Consider the following 23,625-nt stretch of genomic DNA (forward strand, 5'->3'; position numbering starts at 1 on the left):
TACTGTTTCACTGTATGAATTTTGTTTATGGTGAAGATATTTATATGTCTTGTAGTGTCTGTATTGTATTTTTTACACATTTATTACTGGTTTACTTTGCTACTGTAACATGGTAAATGTCCATATAGTTGGACTAATAAAGTACTATCTGATCTTATCTATATCTTAACTCTGTGGGTGGATCTTAAACATTTATCATTCCATGACTATCTTAGTTCCTTGTGTTTGTGTTGTATCATTTTACAACTGCATTACCTATTTCACTATTCCCTCTTTATCAAGATTCAAGATTCAAGATTCAAGATTTTTATTTTCAAATGAACAGAGATAACATGAAGTAGTCACTGTCAATGAAATGCTTGGGTCACACACTCTCTTTAAGCAATGCTCAGTCATTTCAGCCCAAAAAAATGAAATAGAATATCAAAAATTTATAATAGAAAATAAAATATATACATCTAAATATATATCTTTACAGATGACAGATCTTTATCTGATCTGGTTATTATATTAACTCTGTGGGTAGATCTTAAACATGTGTGATCCCATAATTATCATTTTGTTCACCTTTGTTAAAGTTAATGTGAATTTGTCAATTCCAACTCTCCAAAATATGTTTATGTAAATGACCAAACTTTTCCACGAAGTAAAACAAGACTCTACAGTTGTTGACTTAGTGAAAATCATCAAAACACATCAGATTAAACAGAGTCTGTGGATGAACCGGGGGGTGCAGACCAGTGAGAGGAACCGCCCCCCCCCCCCCCTCGGAGCTCCGTTACCGCAGCAGCCTCGGCGGTGGTGTGATCACGTGACTCCTGCGTTTCCGACACAACAATACAAACACGGTGTCGGTCCTCGTCCGCGCTCCCACTCGCTCGCTCCCCCCCTCCAGGCGCCTGGCTCTCGGTATGGCGGACGGCGAGCGGTCCCCGTTACTATCCGACCTGGGAGATGGAGCTCTCGGCAGCGGGAACGGAGGAGTGTCCCCCGGCGCGGCGCCCTACGGTGTGCCCATCAAACCCCTGAGTGAGTAGCCCCGGTGCCCGGCGCTCCGCCCGACTCCCAGCCGGAGCTAGCCTAGCCTAGCCGAAGCTAACCTAGCCTAGCCTCGCCTAGCACTGACTGGGCATTCTGGGTACCCGGCTAGCTCAGCTGTGACAGCCACAAAGAACCGCCTGCTTGTGTCCCTTTACGTGCAGGATGTGATGCCAGCTGTCCGGTTGTTTTTATGAACAACTCCCGCTGTATTTAATAAACTGTTTTTATATCATAATGCTGCTGAAAGGGAATCAGCCCCTGAGCTAACTAGCTAGCTAACCTAGCATCCGCTGCTAGCTAGCTGTGCTTAGCACCGGCACAGCTTCCGGTTAGCAGCTCAGATAAACCATCCTTTAGCTGCATTTTATTTACACACATTTAATTTATTTTGTGCACGTTTTGCAGCAGCCGGCTGGTTCTCACTGTGCACAGGAGCTAGCTCAGTGCTAAGGCAGCTAGCATCTGGGAAGCACCTGATGTGATTGACAGGGATGAGAGCCGTGATGGAGGCTGGAGGCTGCAGGAGGCAGCTGGGACCAATGGCAGCTCACAGAGGGAGGGACTGAGTCTAAACACGTTAATGGGAACAGCCTGAGATATGACTCTTAATGATGTTTTGCGCCCTCAAGCTTGCTCTGGGATCTGCTCTGAGATCTGCTCTGAGATCTGCTGGCCTGGTCTGTCCTGTGCAGGGATCAGACTCTGTGTGTTGCATCAGATTTGCTGACAGAAGTGTGACCGGCTCAGATTCTCTGTGACTCCGACCCACACACAGACGCCTGTTTGTGGAGACTCAACACGGCTCAGCATTCCTGGAGTGTTTTCCTTTCCCAAAGCCTCTTTCAGTCGGACTCGAGGTGAAATCGTATTACCCAGTTAATCGTAAGAAGTTACTTGTCATGGGAGTTGAGGCGACTCTTTGTGACTGCTTCCTCCCCAACAATCCTTCGTTTGTCACTCACTCACTTCTCCTGCCGCTGTTCTAATCACCGCTCTTTCTCCTCCCTCCTCTCTTGTCCCTTACAGGCTTTCCCCCGTTCCCCAGCCCGACTCAGCCCTCGGTGCTCCTCGGGGAGGATCCTCCACCTTACTCTCCGCTCACCTCCCCGGAGAGCGGCAGCGCCCCTGTCATCAACTGCAGGGTGTGCCAGAGCCTGATCTCCGTGGAGGGCAAGATCCACCAACACGTGGTGAAGTGTGGGGTCTGCAATGAAGCCACGGTGAGAATATGTATAACACATACACAGCCTACTTGTGTATACTGCATGCAACACACTCACATGGAAAATAAACATGTCCAGTATCTTCCATTTTGGTCTAGCAGGGTGTGTTGGGTTAATCCTCTAATGCTTCTACCTCCATCTTGTCACAAATGACGCTATAAATGACTCAAAGTAATGGAGACTGACATTTTTAATAAAACCCAACAGATTCAGTGTCAACAACACTTTGGATAATCCACAGAGCTCACAGTGAGGTCACTAATGGCCTCTCTAATCCCTGTTAAAAAATGTTCTTGAAAAGTTGCTCCAATAAAACAGTTCTCATTAACCAACACTTTGAATAAACTGTGCATCTTGTTTAAACGTGAGAGGAACTTCAGTGTAATTAGGGAGATTGGGATTCTGAGGGTTTCCACCATGTTGGACATCAAGTGGCTCATTTGATGACTGAAAACAAAAAGCTGATTTTCCATCACAGACACTAATCACTGCTCTGATTTGGTTTATTGGTCGTCCTTCACAAAATATGATTGTATTGACATTTCTATAAGTTTAAAGGCGAAATTTATTCCAGATTTTCTTAGACAACATATAGAACAGAAGCACGTTTAACTACTTGACTAATTGATGGCAGAACTAATTGGATTTTTGATTTACACTAAATAAAGTTGAAATTTAATTTAATGGATATTTGAGGATAGATATTATGAAGATGATGTTGTGAAAAGATAATCATGCGATGAAAATCTAATGCAGCCCAACTCATAATATTAGTTTTCACTCCCACTCTTCACTCCCACCTTGAACGTCCCCCCCACAGCAGATTTATGTGACGTTCATAACAGAGCAGATCTGGTTCATGAAGGTTTGCACCCATCACCAGACAGACATTAGTCTTATCTAAAACCCAGAGGAAGTAGCGACGTGATTTGTATAATGTTAAAACACGGATCCAAGTTTCCTCTCTCTATCAGAGAACAATGGAATCTACAAACGACTCTGGCCTGCAGTATTATGTGAGCTAATGAGGTGATACAAAGAAAGTTGCCCCAACAGTTGTAAACGGCCACAAACCTTGTAAAGAATAGAATTGTCAAATTGAACAGAAGGTGTAGCAGCTGTTTCGAGTCGCTATGAAACCTCGTGTAGTGAATTTTAAATTGAATTCCAAACGGCAACAGCGAATTTCAAATGTACAAGTTTCTCCTTATCAAATCCAAGTTGGTAGCTTAAACATTTCTGAAGCTTTTTGTTTTTGTTTCGCACTCTGTTGTTATTGTGATTATTAAATTTAGAAGATGTGCTAAACAAGCCTGTGGCTCTGCAGCACTTTTCTAACGGGCGTTTAACCAGAATTTGTGGAACTGACAACCGATCGTCTACAAACACGGCGGTTAGAATTTATCTCACTACACTTGGGTGTGGGAAAGACGATGGATACCAACTGTCTCTGTCTGTAGTTTGAGAGATAATGTTTCATTTTGAGGGTTATTCTCCACTCGGCTACTTCACCTTATCTTCAAATATAGGAAGGTGTCTTCATATCCTCCATCCATTGTGGTCTGGAAAAGTCTTCAATCTAACTTGTGGAAACCTCCTGAATCCCCCTATACCTCTTTTCTTTAACTCATCTACTACCATGACTCAGGAGGAGCTGTTTAATTAGATCTTCTAGGCCACTTGTGGAGTAACAAGCAGAAACTTGTACTGTTCTCCCATCCCTTGGCTCCTAACCTACAACTACAATACAGCTACTTCTCTAAGATACATTCTTCCTCATGTCGTATCGGATAATTCTGGTCTATCAAGAATAATTGGGTTGTTATTTACCCTTATTGTGTATTTGTCGTCTCACCTCTACCGTCTTGTGTGTCTCTGCCTCCCTCTGCAGCCCATTAAGAACGCCCCAGCAGGGAAGAAGTACGTTCGCTGCCCTTGCAACTGTCTGCTCATCTGCAAAGTCACTTCCCAGAGGATCGCCTGTCCCCGACCATACTGGTGGGAAATTCATGCTCAACCTATGTGTGTGTGTGGGGGTGTGTGTGTGTGTACATACTGTGTATCAGTGTGTCTGTGGGAGAGAGAGAAGTGAAGCAGAGGAAACAAGGTGCAGTGGGAGTAACAGTACCTCAATTAAGACTCTGCTCCCTGCACAGCTTACATGCAGTGCTCAGCGAGCGGGACGAGGAAACAACAGCCTCATTAGAAGAGCTGCATCATGGGTTTCACTCCTGCATGTCCTTCATATTATGAAAGGTGTAGCTATGTGGGTCACACACTGTATGTGTAGTGTGGGTTTCACTTCCATATTTTATTCACAAATGGAAATTAGGTTAAGATTTATTTAATTGACAGTCTTTGCTACACTTAGAAACAACAACAAAATAAAAGGGCACTCAGTAGAGGTCATACCTCTGTCTAGGCCCAAGAGTTTCCTTATGAAACCTTATTTAACCCATTAAGACCTAAGGCCCCACAAAAAAACCCAGTGTAAAACCTCAGCACTGAAAACCACCGTAAACCTGAGCTGACAGAATATCCAATGTTCACAAAAACTGTAATTTGTCAACTTCTGTAGCAGATAGACACATGAAAGGGAAAATCTGCCTCCTTCTTCTTCTTCTTCTTCCTCCTCCACAAACACCTATTCTGCTGACTGAGCTTTGTATCTGCTCTAAAGGGGTTTCATTCACTAGATCTGGATTTTTATTTAATTCTCCAAATTGCATACACTCAGATATCAGTCCCCAGAACTTGACTGATTTTCATTAGGATCCATGAATTATTCACAGAGAAATCAGCGAAAATGTGGAAAAACACCACAATGACGAAGAAAAATATCCTGTATTTGATTCCGACGTGCTCCGAAATTTAACAGATTCTTCCTTGGGTCACGCCTAACCCTCCACAACATTCCATGGAAATCGGTCGTGTAGATTTTGTGTTATCCTGCTGACAAACAAACAAAAACATAACCAATTCATTCAGTATCTTTCTGCTTTAATTATACTCTAAATTCCTGTTGTGTAGCTACCAGCCATATGCACAATAGCAAATCCATTCACATTATCATATCAGAGGGCAGAATGAGCACAGAAGCCACAGATCACAGCAAACCAGGGAAAGTTACAAAGTCGTGCTATAGATCACTTGTGTAGCATCTTGTTTTTATTTTCCGGGGCATAAAGAAAACATCACAGGGCTGCTGACAAGTTCACATCCAGTTTGACACAGAAAAGAGAGATTTCCTTTGTCCTCTGTCGGGAAACTTGCTGAGTGAAAAGCAGCACAACAATTCTTCCAGGTCAAAGAGATGTGTTGTGGTTTTTATCATCACAAACACACGGCTGATGTCACAGAGAAGTGCTCGGCTCTGGCAGCTCATCTGAACGTCACGCTGCCGCAGCCGGGTGTAATTGCTCAGAAAGATAAGATTCCTTGTTTATGCTCGAGGCATAAAATGAGCAAGAGCAACATTTTTAGCCATCTCTCTCTCTTTTTGTTTTTTCTTTCCTTAATCTTCTGCTGCTATTTAAATGTGTGTCATTTTAAACTGTATATTGTAAATATCTGAAATCTATAATTTATCTGTCAGTGTCAGTGCTGATCACGGGGTTGGACTCGAGGCTAATTGGGGTCTGCATGTTAATCAGTGGCAAGAAATGTGCCATCTTCAACAAAAATATTACTTATACTCTTAAACCAGTAATTTCTTTGACGTTATTCTACATTTAATACCTTTCAATCAAAGTGAGGAATCTTGTTCTTATCACTTATTTCTGTTTAATCTTTCTTTTAAATCACTGTGTCTGACAAACAAACTTGTGCTTTCATAGTTAAGAAGTGAGATTAATCTGGACTCTGACGCTTGTGTCCCCACTCTGGCTGTTATTTCATCCGACCACAGGTTGTCCATTTTATTAAAGACGTCCTTAAAAGCTGTAAATAATCCCTAAAGGCCCCTTTTCCCCGATTTGAACTGCTCTGTAGAATTTATCTTCAGTCTCGATGTTTTGCATTCAGTCCGGGTCAGTCAGACTAAACCAGACACATCGACGTGCTGTGTCCTGATCTCTGATTCTGAGCGGTTGTCTCTTGTCTGTTGTGGTTTGTTGTAGTAAAGCAGCGTTAGTGGTAATGACGAGGATGAGCATGATCTGTTGCTGCTGCCTTTTCCACATCAGCAGAGTGAAGCTGCTCACGTCAAACACTGAATAATATCTTGAGTCATCGCTGGTGTGGACGCCGACTTTATGTGTGTCTGTCTCTTCACAGTAAGAGGATAATAAATCTGGGTCCGGTTCATCCTGGTCCTGCCAGTCCTGATCCCCAGCCAGCCGGGGCCCGCGTCTCCTGTGGACACTGCAGCAACACCTTCCTGGTAACACTCGACTGCTTCTTTGTTTTTAATATTTTTAGACTTAGATTTGGATTCAAAACAGTCATAATTAAAATAGAGTTAATGGAATTGTTTGATTTTTGGGGAAATTTGCAGATTAGCTAGAAGATTGATGCATAAATTGCACAAATGAAAGACGTACAGGTCCTTTAATTTAAAGCTTAGAATTGTTTCAAAATATTGTAAGACTAAACAAAAACAAATATCCCCTGAAGGTGAAAATCTCAAATCTGGATCACAAAGCAAATCCTTCTTGACCTCAGAGTTCAGCACATGGTCCAAAATCCTTTGAGCTCAAATGTCCACGTCTGAGCTTTTCTTCATTTTGAGCCTTTTGCTTTCCACAGCTTTCCACACTTTAGAGCCGTGTAAAGACTTGAGACTTTAGCAAGAGGGAAAGTGAGTCCTTTTCTCTCTGGAGCTACAGATGGTATCTTTTAAAAAACCCTAAGATATGAGGTATGAGATGAGATAAGACCTAAGATATATCGTTAATATACAGAAGAGCAAATGAGTGTTGGTTTAAAAAAATAGCAATTGACTCTAATGACTAACTTCAGCTTTTGTATTATTGCTTCTATTTAAACCGACAGCAATTGATTACCATTATCAACCTCTTTGGCAATCAGTAGGAAATCCGGCACATCAGTGCAGCCTCAGTTAAAGTCTCTGGCACAAGTCTCCACCTCCTCTGTCTCAATGACAACAACCTATAAAAGACACAATCAACAAAATCACTTTCACTAAGGGAAGCCCAAATCAAGTAAGAAGTGTTTTTGAAGAGGTGATGAATCGTTGTGCAAAGTAGCTGAATAATAAAAAGTTGCTTTGGCATTTTGGCTTTTATCAGCAGCTGAAATACGCTGTGACAGTTTCAGGAGGTTGTGTTGTTAAACGTTTCGCTGCACTGAACTGAACTGAAAAGCCGAACCCCCGTTGCACCCGGCCAAGTAAATAAATGTTGAGTTATCGGTCGAGATCAATAATCCTATAAACTGTCAGCTGATATACTCTGGCCGTTTTGTGCTAAAAGGAAAGTTAAAGTCTAAACTTACTCCTCTTTAACAATGTGTGGGACAGATAAATGTTTGGATCTTTGCTGAGAGGAAGGAGGGAGGGCGGCAAGGCCAGAGAAAGGGAAGAGACGGGCTGTAAACAGATGTGAGAGAGATGGAATCGGGTGTTTAGCATTCAGCTGGACCTTCCCCTCCTGCGTGGAGATACGGTGGCTGAGTGAAAATACAAATCTGCTCCCCGGGTGGCGTCGCACTGAACCCTTTGTCACAGATTTAGTGATTACGTTCTCCGTCGGAATAAGAAGAATGTACAGCACGCACGGTGGATTCTGTTCTCATAAACACACCTGAGCGTCAGGGAGGGAACTGAATGTCTACACCCTGAGAGAAAGACATTTTTCTTTATCATGTTTTTTTTTTGTATGGTAAGCAGCACCTGTTGGCAAGGACTGGGATAGTTGTATTAAATTTCTGAAAGTGTGTCATCAATCCAAGTGCAGCTGCAGGCGAATTTGAATAAGGTAAATAAGATTTGTATTGGCTGCGCATCATGCGTACGTGCATTCAAAGGATCAGACACATCAGTGCAGATTTGACTTGAACTGGCTTATAGTTGAGACATGTTCTTATTAATTTGATTGATTGATTATTTAAGTCTCTTATCTAGTATTTTTTGGTTCGAGCTTCTCAAACGTGAGGGTTTTTGCTTTTCTTTCGTTAGACGTATGTCGCAGCAGAAACACTGATATTGACATTTACATTTAATGTGATACTGAGAGTTAAGGTTTTGTTATAATCATGAATCACTCATCTTTTCCCTTTGTGATTCTCAGTGGACAGAGTTCACAGACCGGACGCTGGCCAGATGCCCACACTGCAGGAAAGTGTAAGTGGCCATAAGCAATTAATCCCTTTCACCAACGCATGCTCACTGTACTTAAATAAATTGTATTTTTGTCTTTTACTTTTTGTCTTAAGCTTTTTTAAATAGGAAAACCTAAGAGAGAGCAGGTAGTGTCCTCAGGGGCGTTCTCAAGGAGAGGAAACACCGTTTTTTGGGGAATCAAATCTGTGGCATCCTTGTGTGTGTTTCTGTCGCAAAGATTACAAACATGTCATGATGAAAAAGACGTGTCATACATGTTGTTCTGATCTGACCTGAACTGCTTCGTTCTTTATATATAAAAGGCAAACGCCACAAAATATCAAGAGCCAATTTTCCAGAGTTCATGTCAAAAGGAGAAAAACCAGCCTATAACATCATGGGGTTTCTGATCTGTAGGATTCAGCTCCATGTATATGTTGCGCCTCAGGAATTGTCTTTGAACTAACTACTACTAATCACATTCCACCGGCTCCGTAAGCTTCTTAACATCACGAGCGAAATGGCTGAAAAGTGAAATGTGCCCGTGTGTGAGTTGTTTCACTGCAACAAGGTGACCGTAAGCAGATTTTACAAACAGCTTTAGTCAGGAGATTTCACTTCGTCACATCCAAAATAGCTGCAAGATGGATTGAGCCCGGACAGGTGCTGCTTGGATTTGAATTTCTGCAGGTGTATCGCCATCATCCGTCGTTTGTCTTTTTTCAGTCCTGCTCTTTCCTTCAGGCTGCAGTAAATATAGATTCACATCATATACAAACCTGCTGGTCCTGGAGAAACTTTTGTGCTTTAAAAAAATAGGGTCCAACTTAATTGTTAACCACTATTCAGACGTCCCAGTTAGATAATCAAAGATGTAAATAATAGTTTCAGGGTCCTTGTGTTATGATGCTGGCTCAGTGTCCTGACACTTGGCTGCTGAAGATGTTAAGATAAATGTTTATAGTTCAGAAAAACATCGGGTCCTGTCTTTTGAGTTTCATTTGAATTTCATCTCCTAATAAAGTTCTCTCCTCTCTCTCGGTCCTGCAGCTCCTCCATTGGTCAGAGGTACCCCCGGAGGCGGAGCTTGTGGTGTTTTCTACTCTGCTTGCTTTTTAGCGTTTCCACCGCCGGGCTGATGGTGAGACAACACACTGACATCTGAGAGATTAAGACGTGTTCAGCCTTTAAAAGAGATTATCAATAACTCTGCAGAGCTGACAGAAGCAAATACAACTGTTATCCATCAATTACTCTGAATCTGTCCTCCCCCTTTTTACTTCTTCTACAATTTTGCCATATATCTTCTCGTACTCTCCACTTTCATGTGCACACAACCTGTCAGAACATTTTATATCTTCTGTTATAGTTGTTGCTCTTATCTAAATTACAGTAGATCTGTTTTTAGATACCAGAAGGAGCAAAGGAGGAGTGCAAGAGTCTAACAGTAGATTTTGACCAGCAGAGGGCGCAAGATGAGCAGCAAACAACGTAAATCAGTGATGACAGGATACGTGTCTGCCAGCAGAGACAACAGTGACCTTTACTGTGCAGACAATAAATCTGCTGCTGTCGACAACGTTGCATAATGGTGGTTAAAAAAAATATATCTCCACCTGGCAGGAAAAGGATTCAATTATAAGAAGGTTCAAGAGCCGGCGTTTGACAGTTTAATCCTCAGAGATTTACATGTTTCCACAGGTGAAACTTCATCCCCACGATGAATTTAATCAGGAATACGAAAGCAGTGGTTTTAAATGAAGGTGGATCCAACAGGAAGGGTTGAACTAAATATGCAGAATTCATAAAATCAACAGAATTGAACTGTTGGTGAGCGTCCAGTTTCTCTCTCTCTGTAGAACTGAAAATACGGAATTTCTGAGCTCATCAAACAAAAAGCTGCTCCATCTTTGTTCAAAAATAGAAAAACATAAATGAATTTTGTTAAGTCCAGTTGACCTGAGCCGGGGGGTGAAAAGAGTGAATCAGAAATCTAAGAGAGAGTAAATGGATGAATGTCAAACCCAAAACTGAATAACCAAAGAATTTGAATGTCTCAACCTTTTCGAGGAAGCAGAAGCACGGAGGTAAAATGAGACTGAATAGAAACTGTTGATCCAAGGTCACAGTGACAAAATTAATATCAACACAGAACAAAGTCACTCTGCTCTTTCATTCAGTGTCACGTCAACAGCTTTTGGTTTTGTGTGTCTTTTATCTATATGAGGACCAGATTGAGTGTTGGACTTTATGGAGTGACGTCCCAAACTCAAAGGGTTGTTAGAGAGTTAAGGCTTTGTTTTCAGGGTTATGGGTAGAATTGGGTTATGATTAGAGATAAGGTTAGAATGTATGAATTGAAGTTAATGCAAAGTCCCTATAAGGATAGCTGAACCAGGGTTGGTGAGAAGCCAATGCTCAAGTGCCAGAAACCTGTTGTCTCACAAATATGGTTAATTCTGTTTTCAAAAAAACAAGATGGTGCTGAGGCTTCCAAACAGAAACTCACAAACCAAAGGGCAACACTGTAGGTTGACACCTTAGTGTATACAATTATACACATACATATGGTGTAAAACATATATGTATTTGTACGTGTATATATATTACTCAATTGTTAAGTATTTTCTGTCTTTTACCTTAAAGCATCCATCCAACAGAACCTTCTCTGCCTCTACCTCTGCCTGCTGTTTCATTCTATATATATTACCATAATCTGGTGTTTGTCAACACAGGACAATATGTATATTAAGTATATGAGCAGAGCAACAATATGTTCAATCCAACACGGTTCATTAACTCTTCTGATGTTTTATATCCGTATTAGCTTTGCTCCAGTGCTGTGACTTTCAAACCGTTCCAACTCCTATTTCCATATTGTCACGAAATCCCCGTGGGTTTTCTCAAAGTCATTCTCGCCATCTTCATTAAATAATTTTGCTCTGAGCAGCTGCACACTTAATACTTGATGGGAGAGACGTTTCCTCTCTGAGCCGCTCGCTGCTAAGTGTTGACGATGAGCTCTCGCATGAGAAATGTGTTTTAGAAACGTTGGATTCGCTGTCGTCCCATCAAGGCGTCTGCAGGTGGATTCATCCCACTCTGTGGATCCGTGTGGGAAACTAACTGCTTTCCTGTGGAGTGACTGTGTGTTGGATTAAGAGTTGTATAGAAATATTTTGCAGATCAATTAATAATCGTTTTATATTCAAATTTGAAGCTTAAGCAATGTTTCAGCTTCTCGTATGTTTGAATGGCTGCATTTCCTTGTTTTACATTTATCTTTACTCATATCGATATTAGGATTTTAGAAAAAACATCTTGTAACAATATTGTGACAGATATATGTAATGAAGACTTGATATTTTATAGTTTAACCTTAAACTTGATCATTAATGACTATAAATACAAAGAACACAAATATAATGAAAAATGTAAACACGAAGGAGCCTTTTTCACATTGTTCATATTTGCTGTTATATGGTGCAGCTGAAATCATGATGAACGGCTCTGATAGCACATTTAATAATTGTTTTATATCAAATTGTTCAAATGTTTCAGCTTCTGGAATGTTTGAATGGCTGCGTCTCCTTTATTGCTTATATCGATATTAGGAAGTTAAAAAAACATACAAACAAACAGATATATGTAATGAAGGCCATATATTTTATAGTTTAACCTTAAACTTTATCATTAATGACTATAAATACAAAATAAAACACAAATATAATGAAAAATGTAAACACGAAGGAGCCTTTTTCACATTGTTCATATTTGCTGTTATATGGTGCAGCTGAAATCATGATAAAGGGCTCTGATATCACATTTAAAGACATTTTCAGACATAAGCATTTCTTTCTGGTCGGAGTAGCGCTGGTTTTAGCTTCATAATGTGATTTCAATTCCTTTTAAAGTCTTAAAGTGTCTCTGAATATCTCTTCCTGTCTCCTCCTCAGGCTGGGACGTGGGTGAAGGCTCAGACCTTCCAGGGGATCTACGCCTCGTGGGCCGTGCTGCTGCTCCTGGTTCTCATCACCTTAGCCCGGGCCTTTTACTGGGCCTGCATGAGGGTCAGTCAGCCCCTCCAGAACTACACATAGAGCCCCCCACCCACCCCCTCTCCGACTCTGTGGCCCCCCCCCTCGTCTCAACCCGCCAGGCAGGAGGAAAAAAGATGGCTTTAAAAAAAAAAAAAAAAAAAAGAAAATCTGCAAAAAACAGAATATTTATTTAAATCCAACTCCGGGAAAGAAAATGATCTTGTCCTCCTGTTCCCTCCCTTTTAGTCCGATGTGTTTCTGAAGCTGGATGGCGACGGCTGCGGCCGCCGTGGATCCACCGCTAATTATGATGACGCGTATAACCTGATGTACTGTCCCTCTATTCTAATCTCGTGGCCAGTGTGGGGTTCATTTTAGCATTTTTAACACTTTTCCTCCCTTTTCCCCGGCGCTGTTGATTCCTTTTGGCTTTAGTCTGTGGCACATGTGTTGCCCCCCCCCCCCCCCGACCTCTAAGACCAGGGCTTCAAGTTCAAGTCTTAGACGTGAATACTTGTTTTTTTTTTGTTGGATGGGGCGACTGTCGATATTTCAGTCCTGATTTGACATTTGGTTTAATATTCCAGCATTTAGCAATTTTTTAAACAAAAGAAAAAAAGCATTTTCTGAAACGTGGCAAAGTCAGATGAAGCTGGGGGAGGAAAAAAAAAAAAAAAGTCCATCCACGCCAGCAGCAGACGCCTGGAGTAATTGAAGGGACGTCAGCCTCCTATTGTGAATCAAAAGATCAAGTAGGTGTTGAAATGTGTCTGAAAAATTGAATTCAGCCGCATGTGAAGGTAGCGTCTGATGTGTCTGAACTCAGTGTTTATGCCGAATTATCCCCTGGGACTGACTTTGATCCAAAGCAGCTTGAAAGCCTTAAACGGAGGTGTGATAGGAAGATTCAACACGCTCACACATGCACACACACACACACACACAGCCACGTGAACACATATGGCACACATCAAAAAGAGGACGCTGTTTTAGAGTTGCAACAGCTCCCGAAACCAGTTTCAGAGGAGACGTCCCAGCCTCCGTCTTCAAAGACAAACCAGTGAACAGATTTCCTCCGTGTTGATGCGTCGCCTATTTCAGTAAAAGGAAAAAAAAGTGACACACACGCCACTTTGTATTCCCGTCCTGTTTGAGGGGAACAAAATCTACAGCGGCTTTCTTCTTTGATCCAAAACTCACCTAACAAGTTAACTTTTTTTATTTAAAAAACCCATTTCTGATTTCTTTCATTTTAAATTTTTATATTTTCATAACCTGAATTGACAGGAGAGACACGTTTTTTCATTCCGTTCGGGTTTTCGGTAAAAAGAGCAAAACATGAAACGGATCACAAAGAGCTATTGGATTTTAAACGTTGATATCTGACCCCCCATGTTTCAGATTTGATGCTCTCTGTTTCGTGAGAGAAGCTCGGATCAGACCTTTTCAGGCCTGTCTGTGTGTTTTGTTGGCCGAGGTTGACTGTTACAGAATCAGTACTTCTCTATAATATCCTAAAACTTTGGATTTTACATCAAAATGGATCAAACTTCCTCTAATTGGCACGAAAATACCCTTTTCTCCAAATTCTTTTTGTATTTTGTTTGTCTCTGGGACCGTTTATAGTGAAAATCTGTCCTGATATTGTCTCTGAAGACGGAGGTTGGTCCTCAGGTTGGTCCTGAGGTGTCTGATTGGTTGGTTGCAGATGGAACATTTCACATAAAGGCCTCTGACAAAAGTAAAAGAGGAAACTCTCAAAGCGAGAGTGGGTCAGTAACACAAACACACACGCACACACTACACGTTACATTCTCACGCTGCATATCTCCCATGATGACTCGTCTGTAGTTCTGAATGTGGTGACATTTCCTTTTCTTATGGATTCTGTATTATTTTTTTGTTCTGATTGTAAATATATATCTGTTGTTGTTTATGTACGATGGAAGTGACTCAGCGAAATTACGTTGCACTCCGAGCTTAACACTACTGCTGTGATCGCTGCCGACGTGTTTTTTTTTTTGTGTTTTATTTTTAAGAAGGTTATTTTTGCAACTCTTCACCTGTTACGTATTTAATGATTTGACAAACTACTAACCTAATAAGCCTCTGGACGCCCGGGCGTGTCCACATCTTAAAAACACATCAACAGAACCGCACCGAGGAAACATCCTGACGTTTGTCGTTTCTGGCTCTCGTGCACACACACACACACACAGACACACACACACCCAGCACCTTATAACAGTAGAGAGGAAACACTGCATACACGGAGTAAGAGGAGCTGAAGTTAGACTGAACTGAGCTCGCAGGCAGTTCACATGGAAGTGTCATGTTATTTATTATATACGCTGCAACCAAAAAAACAAAGGATCACTTCAACAGTTGTGTATTTTCCCTAGAATCGTATTTATCGTGGATGAAGTCTGTTCTGCAGTGAGATGATTTCACCAAAGGGCATTTCTTTTTTCTTAATTGACGATTCACCAGTTTAATGTCTGTTCAGTGCATTACTTTTTAAGAAGTGGGAAACCAGTACAAAATGATTTTAGTGCAGAATCAATGTGACACAACTTGTTGAAGAGCTTTTTTTTTGTTTTTTGATGCAGTGATCATGTTTTATCCATGACTGCAAAAGAAATCCATCATGTTATTGCCAATAATCAAGACCCTGGCTGATTCTCTTTTCAGAGTTTGTTTACACACAAATAAAGACATGATGATGATGATGTGAAAAACAGCCGACGTGAGTTTGATTATTTTACAGCAAACAAGATCCATTTCATTTCTATTTAAACAGCCACAACCACTGTCAATACAAATAACAACAAAGAAATTAAACTCTAAATATTTCAGGTTTCTGCCTCGAGAAAAGATGCATTTGTTATAAAGCCAAATCACATATAAGCTTTATCATAGAGGAAAGTTTTAAAGAGTACAGAAGGAGTCGACTTCAACAAATCTATGATGCAACGGTCCAAAGAAAATAGACAAAGATCTCTGAGGTCGACTCAAACTGAATCATAAATATTTTGGGAAACCTTACAAAATTCATTGTGCGGACAACCTTTCTTTTCTGTACTTTGTATCCTGCTTCTGTCCTGAAGATCCACCAATATATAGTTGAAATGTCAGTATTCAGGTTATTACTTGTAGAGGCAGATGCTTTATAATATTAGCTCTTTTAATTTTATTAAGTTGTCTTTTAATAACTGGCCTGGGACAACACGAAACTAACCAGTTACTCTGACTCATGCACATTATTTTGTCTGTTGATCACAACTTTCCCAAATAAGATAAATTAATATAATTAAATAAAACAAATCTTGACTTTTCAAACCATTCATCTTTAGCTAGTCCAACCAATACGTTAGCCTACTTTTAGCTATTATGAGATATTCATTTAAATCTCCATTAGGTAGCTATTTACTGGTTATTGTAAATACACCAAAACACAATGAGCATCACTTGTTTCTGAACATTCATCTAATGCTTGAGTCATCTGTGCCTCTTTTATGTTTCACCCCCAAGCACCAGATTAAAAGATGAGACACTATGAAGTTTAAAATCAGATCAGAGAGTTCCTCTAATCTCTCCTGAAGACCTTCAGCTGAACGAGTGTGATGTCCCTCTCCTGAGAGTCTCTGTCTGTGATGGTCCTCAGGTATGTCCTTGATTTTAAAACAGAATGTCTAAAGAGTGGGTTTATTATAATGTGAGTAAGTGAACCCTGTGATGAAAGCTGTGATCCATTCTCTGAACTTGGGTAGTTTCCTAATTATTAAAATGAGAGAAATCGAGCCATTCCAGTTTCCGCTGAACCTGGAAGACTCCAATCACAGACCCACTAATTTAAAGCTCGGCGCTGTTCTCCCAGAAGAAGCCAAATTAGCTTTTATCTTTTTTAATGAGCACCTCTACTTTCTATATTTATTATTCCACCAAAATGCCAGAGAGAAGCTCTTCCTTTCTTTCTTTCTTTCTTTCTCACACGACTCAGCCCCTGTCGGCCTCTTGAGTTTCATGCGGATATATTTTTTCCTGGACACAAAGAGATGGAGGGATTAAGGACACTGAGAAACCTTTCAGAAACCACAGCTCCCCGGGGAGCACGCGGACCAGGGAGGAGGAGAGACCAGAGAGGGAAGGAGGTGGAAAAAAAGAAAGAAAGACAATTGGTCCCAAAACCTCCTGGTTTTAAGTGAGGGAGCATTAGCCTCCTTTCATTGTGTAACACAACACAAACACACAAACACACATTCTCACACGGACACAGAATCCTCCTCCGAGTGCTTCAGGTCCATTGTTTTGTCTTTTTATTGAGTCAATTTTTCATTCATGATATTATAGTGCTGCAGCTCCTCGGGGAGCCGGCTGTCTCTCTCTCTCTCTCTTTCTGTTCTCTCTGTTCTCTCTTTGCCGTCTTCACAGTTTTCCCCGGTGAGACGCTGCGGTGACAGTTTGGCTGATGTGGGACTCGGAAGATTGTAGGAGGTGGGAAGGAGTGAGGAGGAGGAGGAGGAGAAGAAGAGGAGCAGGAGGAAATCTCTAATGCTGTAAATCTTTGTCTTGAATTTTTATTTGTGCCGTTTCTTTGGATCACGCCGGTCGGTCACAACTACATTTATTCTTCCTTTGTACAAACGCCAAGGGCAGCACTGTACTGAAGCATTTCTTTAATTTTTGCAAATCACTTCACAGTTGAGAATAATTTTGGTTCCTTTTCCATTTGACTAATCCAGTCATTAGGAGACATGCTCTTTTTGATGATGATTATTTCCCGAACAGCATGACGTGAGAACGCAGCAGCACAGTAAACACATTACGGGTAAACGGCTGCTGTGTGATCGACGTTTTGACAAAGCTGCTTTTCCTTCTGAATGCAGCGAGTCACTCACAGGAGAAATTTCCAAGAGAATTTGGATTAAGTGAAGACAAAAACGCTGCCTAATGAGATAAGTGAGGTTGAATTAGAGCTTCTCATTATGGTTCATATTAAATGACAATATTAAGAATATTCGTTTTCAGTTCGTTCTTTCCACCTATTTGTAGTTATCTGTAAATTCCCTCAAACCTCTCAACACACACAAAGCTCTGGCGTTAACGTTCATAATCTCCGTTTCCTCTTTTCATCATATTTCGACGTATTTCACAAAATGATGAATCGATTTCTTAAAATCAATGTCCAGCACAATGTCTGAAAAAGGACTAAAATGTATTTTATTTATTGAAATTGGCTGTAAATCAGTAATTTGGACAACAACCTCATCTATTTGCTTTACGATGGGTTTTGTTTCTCAGATTGTCGACAGCTCGTTTATCATTCGTCCTTCAGAAAGTCACCGAACTCATCCTTGCTCCTGATTGGCTGATCTGAGCAGCAACGTCTGCCAAGGGACGATGAAACGTCATCATGAGACGATTCCTGCTTATTGGATTATCTCAAATCTCCATATTTACATTTGACGATATTAGAATTCATAGTAATGATAAATTTGTTAATTAGGGCTCAATAAGCTCGGAGATTTTAAATCATATTTAATATAATGTACCTTTTATATGACAAATCTCTTAATAGCGTCAGATAGATTAGTTCAGTCAGATGTTTCCTCTTGTTCCAAACTGTGAACTCTATTAAAAAGATATTAAAAAACTAATGTATGCACACAGTCCAAAAATAAATCTATATGTGTTTCCTCTCTTGTACTTTTCTGGGACAGTAGTTCAGTTTGTGATGAAACTGTATCTTCCTTTTTACATATTTACTCTAAAGACTGAAATCTTTCCATGTAACTCATGACGTTGGTTTTCATGGTGAAATGTGATTTATTGGAATCAGTCACGAGTTTGAAAGCAGATATGAAAACTTCGGGGGGACTTTTCCAACTCGGAGACAGATTTATGAGCAGCTGCTGCGGCTCGGCTCCGGTCGTCAATCTTCTGCGATGATGTTCGGTCTCGTGATTAAATCCAATGAAGAGTTTAAAATCCTCCATTATTCTGCTTATGAAATGCTGCAGTGCCGGAGAAAGAACAACACTGGGTCACACGGTACGAAAGATAAAACTGTGAATGAAGATGGACGACATGGCAGCGCCCTGGAGAGTGGAACCCAAACATCTGGATGGCCCCCTGGTGGCTGGCTGCGGTGAACTGAGAGTGAGATGGTTTATAGTTATGTTTAAAGGTATAAACATGATCTTACATTTATTTATAAAGGTTTCCGCCTGTTGGAGCCTTCACTTTTCGTGTCGGATTTATTTAAAGGAGCCTCTGAAATGTGACCAACACAAGATGGCGTCGCCTGCATCTGTAATATTGGCTTCATTCTAGAGACAGTGAGAAGAAGTGGAGACTCGTCATCCTCCATTGGAACAAACTCCTTTTTGTTTCTCTAAACATTATTCAATTCGAAAGCCTTCCTGCCATTTCCTCAGACACCAAATGATTCTCACTGGATTCAGAATATTTTTCTGTCGTCTCCAAAAACAATTGTTGGGTTTGAATAAATGACTAAGTGTGAACGTTACAAACAGAGGCGTCGGTGCAGAGCCGCAGAAACAAAAACACTTTGTGTCTGACTGAGGAATAAAGTGGTTTTACACACTGAGGGTGAACTGGGCGGCTCGGTCGTCTGCAGGTTGTGATGAGAAGTTTGTGTTTTTACTGGTTGTTATTTCATCTCACTTGCTCGACATGTGTGTTAACTGAGTTCAACCGAATCTGACTAAGCAGGTTGAAGTTATTCCACAGCAGCGCACACACACACGCACACACACACACACACACACACACACACACACACACTCACACAGCTCCTCTTGCACACTGTCAGTGAATATTGCAGCAATAAAAAAAAAAAAAAAAGTCAGCGCCTCACTAAAGCCTTGATCCCTCTTACTTGTAACAGGATTTGACCCTTAAGACCTGGAGCATGACCCTCATCTGCTGCAATTCCATCATCCTGTTTAACATACACTCTCACTATTGTTCTCCTGTCTCTCTCTCACACACACACACACACAGACACACACATATGTGGACTCATTTTAGGGCCTGAAACCTCCATCCTCCCACACACACACACACAAACAGACACACACACATGCACTCACTGTACTGGGTGATGTAACACTGCTTAATTTTACGCCTAACACACAACCTGGTGGATCCAGTGAAATGTAAATTGCGTACAAACCGCTCCCGGCGCTCCAAATAAAAAGAGAGAGAGGAGAGAAGTAAGGAGATGACAAGGGATGGAGGATGGAGAGAGAGAGAGAGAGGGAGAGAAGGAGGGTAAGGAGAGAGGGAGGAGGATGGAGAGGTGGTGGTGGGCTTAGCTCGCTCTGAGTGGATGATACGATTGAGTGAGTGAGAAGGAGAGATGAAGGAGAGAGGCAGGGACGAGGGGAGGAGAGGATGCTGGGAGACGGAGGAGAGGAGAGATTGAGCGGGCGGCTAAGCACCAGATTAAACTCCGGGGTCGTCAGCTGTAAAACAAACAGTTCTTTTAGCGGGGATCAAATCCAAGACTTAACCCCCTCCTCCTCCCTCATCCTTCTCTCCTCTCCTCCTTCTCATCCTCCTCATCCTCTTCCACCACCACCACCACTCCCTCCTCATCCTCCTCATTGCATGCACACAGTTTGTCACAGAGGAGATAATGCTCCTCGCTGAAGGAGAGGAGGAGGAAAGGAAAAAACAGAAACAGAAAAGAGGGGATGAGAATCCGGGAGGAAAGCAGCTTCTTGTCCTTCTCTTCCTAAATTGCTCCTCGGGGAATGTGAAGTGTTATTCTACCCAGACACAAGTCCTTCATTATATTTGTCTTCTCCTCTGCTCTGCTTCTCCTGGTGATAGACTGGGCTAATATCTGGAAACACTGAGGAGTAAATAAGACCGGGAGGGAGGGCTCCTCTTCCTCTTCCTCTTCCTCTTCCTCCTCCTCTCACACTTGTGTGTTTATATTACATCTTTACTGTAATATTCCCCTGACAACGCCGGGCGCCTCTGCATTCTGCCCATTTGTTTAAATCTCTCGCTCTGTCATCGGGTCCTGGAAGCTGCACGGGCGGCTCTATCAGTCCGAGGGCTCAATTTCCAACCTGTCAGCTTTTATACTCACTGTGAGGCCTCTTCCTTTGTTGTGTCGCATGTGTGTGTGTGTGTGTGTGTCTGTGTGTAAAAAGATACGTCTCTTTAAACCCAGCACGAGCAGCAGCAGTCTGTTTTTTATCGTGTGTTACTTCTTGGATCTTTCACGACCAATTTTATTTGTGTGGAGGTTGTGTGGGAATTATATTTTGTGGGTCTTCGCTGCTTTAGAGGAGGTTTTGGGGTTGAAGCCGCTCAACAACTGACACAATTATACTTACATATTCTATACTTACACACAAGGTTCCAGAGCTTTTAATCCAATAGCGAGGAAATGTCCCGTTTTTATTTTGGCAAAGTCGTTGTTTGGCTGCTTTTGGTTCGAAGAGTCTGTGCAATAAATATGAATTTCTAAGTGTGAATATCTCACTATATGAATATGTTTACATTGATGTGTGTGTCTGTGTGTGTGTGTGTGTGTGTGTGTGTTTGGTTTCAGGCTCTCTGCACGAGGGTCCCTGGCTCCCCGGTCGGCTAAAAGCACAACATTCAACTCAATTAGCGGCATCCATAATTGATGGGTGTCTGGGAGGGTATTTGTATTTACACTGGAATTAAAAGCCTCCGGTGTCAGCTATCACATCTGAGGGACGAGAAGTGTGTGTGTCTGTGTGTGTGTGTGTGTGTGTGTGCATGTGGGTAAGTGATTGTGAGCAAGGCAGGGATGTATAGGGAGATACACGCAGCTATATCATAAGCCTTAAATGGATTGCTGCAGCTTTTCTTTGTCTCCTCTTCTGCTGCAGAGAAAAACTTAATCACTTGCTAATCCACCGACACACACACACAGACACACACACACACACACACACACAGCCTCATTAAATGCCAACTTTCTGTACCTGTCAGTTCTCACTATATTTGCTGATTTGATACCAGTTCTTATTTTTGAGGAAAAGTAGAATCTGTATTTACGCTTCAAACCACATTCAGGTGCTCATATGTGCAAGTGGGATTAGTTTATCAAAGCAAATAGCTTCTTTTGGACGGGAAATTTTTAAAACGATTAAAAAAATGCTAATTCGGAGTTTCCAGAGCCAACGTCCCTCTCAGAGAAGAGTTATTGTTCCGTTAAACGCACAAACAGAATGTGTCTGTGAGTTTAAATCACCACCAAAGGATGAAAATACTCAACTCCTCTCATTTTAAATGGGTTGAATTTATGAAAATGATTTGATTTCACAACTGTTTTCGCCCGCTGTGTTGTTCTTCTGCTCGGCTGCAGGAGTTCACGTCCGTCCCTCTGGACTGACACAGGTAGTTAATCCTGGAGGAGCTGAGTTCAGGAGGACGTCAGCTGGAGCAGGACGTGTCCCCGGCGTCGCCCCCCCCCCCCCGACAGCCTCCTGAGCCCCGTGAGGCGGAGCAGTGAACAGCCTGTTGACCTTGGAGAAGGTCACTGCTCTGTATTGAGTTCAACACCTCTTTGATTTAGCAAAAGGAAAAAAAAAACCTGCAGTCACCTTCGGTCCACTCCATCATATCTGTTCCTCTCGACTCTAATTCGCTCGTGTTCGGACGAGAGGAAAAGAAACTTCACTGCTTTTCCTCTGGTTGATTTTCTGCATCATTTCAGTTCAAACCCTCGATGCTCTCACGTGTAACGATGGTGGTCAGAGTTTATTTCTCTGTGGGAAACAGCAGCAGTTCGACCCGGACTCATCACGGCTGCAAATTCAAACTCAAATTCATTAAATTACTTGTTTTTATCTGACAAACAGTTAAAAAATATTCAATTATTTAATTAAAAGTTATAGAAATCAAGTGAGAAGAGCAGATTTGAAAAGCTACGACCACAGATTCATCAAGAGCCTTTTCTTAATTAATGACTTCAGTGAAACATAGAGATAAAAACTAATATTTTGATAATTAGTCCATGATTTAAGTCTAAAATGCCTCAAATGTGAGGAATTAAAAATAATGTGCTCCTTTTATAAACTGTGAATAAGTTAATCACTTCTCACTAATTAAAATACTTGGGAGTTGCAGCCCTCGGTTAATCAATGATCCAAATCTATTTAATTGATGAATTATTTTTCTGTTTATGAACTTTTTTCTGTTAAAATCAGTTCGACATAATCAGCACAAGATCCTTTGGTTTTGACCTAGTCTCCTTAATTCTGGGATGAGTCGGGGGGGGGGTGAGTGTCACAGGAGAAGGGAGGTAGGAGGGTGAGTGTTGGGGGGGTGAGTGTGTGGTTTGAGGGGGTGGTGGTGGTGGTGGTGGTGGTGGGGGGGTGAGAGGAGATAGAGGGTTTAAGATTGGGTCCAGGGTCCGTCCCTCAGTCCCTCACAGACGAGCTGATGCTTGATGTTCATCTAACGAAGACGCTTCCTGCTCCGGTCAAGGTAACAAGATTCATTTCATATTTCATTCTTATTCTCATCAGCCGCTCGGCCTTAACGAGCTCTTGTTCCTGATTAGTTCAAAAAGAATATCGACCTTTTAGAAATCACTCATGTTTCATTGCGTTGAAGCGTTCAGTGTTTTTCTCTCCTTCTCGTTATTTGCACGTTGAGGCCGTGAGCTGACGTCCAGTAGAATGAACTTTAATTTGCAGTTAAACTAATAACAAAGGAGAAGGAAGGAGTTCACACAAAGCCAAAGTTTGCATTAATTAAAACAAAAAGGAAAAAGTCAGTTTTTCTTCGCAAACATATTTTTAATTCTGTTTTTCCTCTTTTGAGAGAACAAGCATCAGGAGCCTGGGTTTGCTGCTCTGTGTGTTTTCCCTAAGTAAAGTTAAGATGACAGCCGGGGCTGTGGGGAACTGGGACAAACACCCGGCAGCAGAGTTACAAAGTGAATTACTGGTCACTGGGGGGGGGGAGAAACAAACTGAACTCAGTGGAATAATGTGCAAATACTTGTTCAGCCTCAGAAATC

General features: G+C 41.6%; 1 protein-coding gene across 1 annotated transcript; it reads left to right on the forward strand.

Annotated features, from left to right (window-relative positions):
- The first annotated feature begins 846 nt into the window (after nucleotides 1-846).
- Nucleotides 847-12,644, forward strand: pip4p1a (phosphatidylinositol-4,5-bisphosphate 4-phosphatase 1a). Its single transcript, XM_061084429.1, has 7 exons — nucleotides 847-1,029; nucleotides 2,068-2,261; nucleotides 4,156-4,262; nucleotides 6,540-6,645; nucleotides 8,513-8,565; nucleotides 9,595-9,685; nucleotides 12,501-12,644. Exons 1-7 carry the CDS (start codon nucleotides 912-914, stop codon nucleotides 12,642-12,644), a joined length of 813 nt encoding a protein of 270 aa, XP_060940412.1. The 5' UTR covers nucleotides 847-911.
- Nucleotides 12,645-23,625: the final 10,981 nt, after the last annotated feature.

The sequence above is a fragment of the Limanda limanda genome, chromosome 13, assembly GCF_963576545.1.
Source record: "Limanda limanda chromosome 13, fLimLim1.1, whole genome shotgun sequence".
NCBI classification, from domain to species: domain Eukaryota; kingdom Metazoa; phylum Chordata; class Actinopteri; order Pleuronectiformes; family Pleuronectidae; genus Limanda; species Limanda limanda.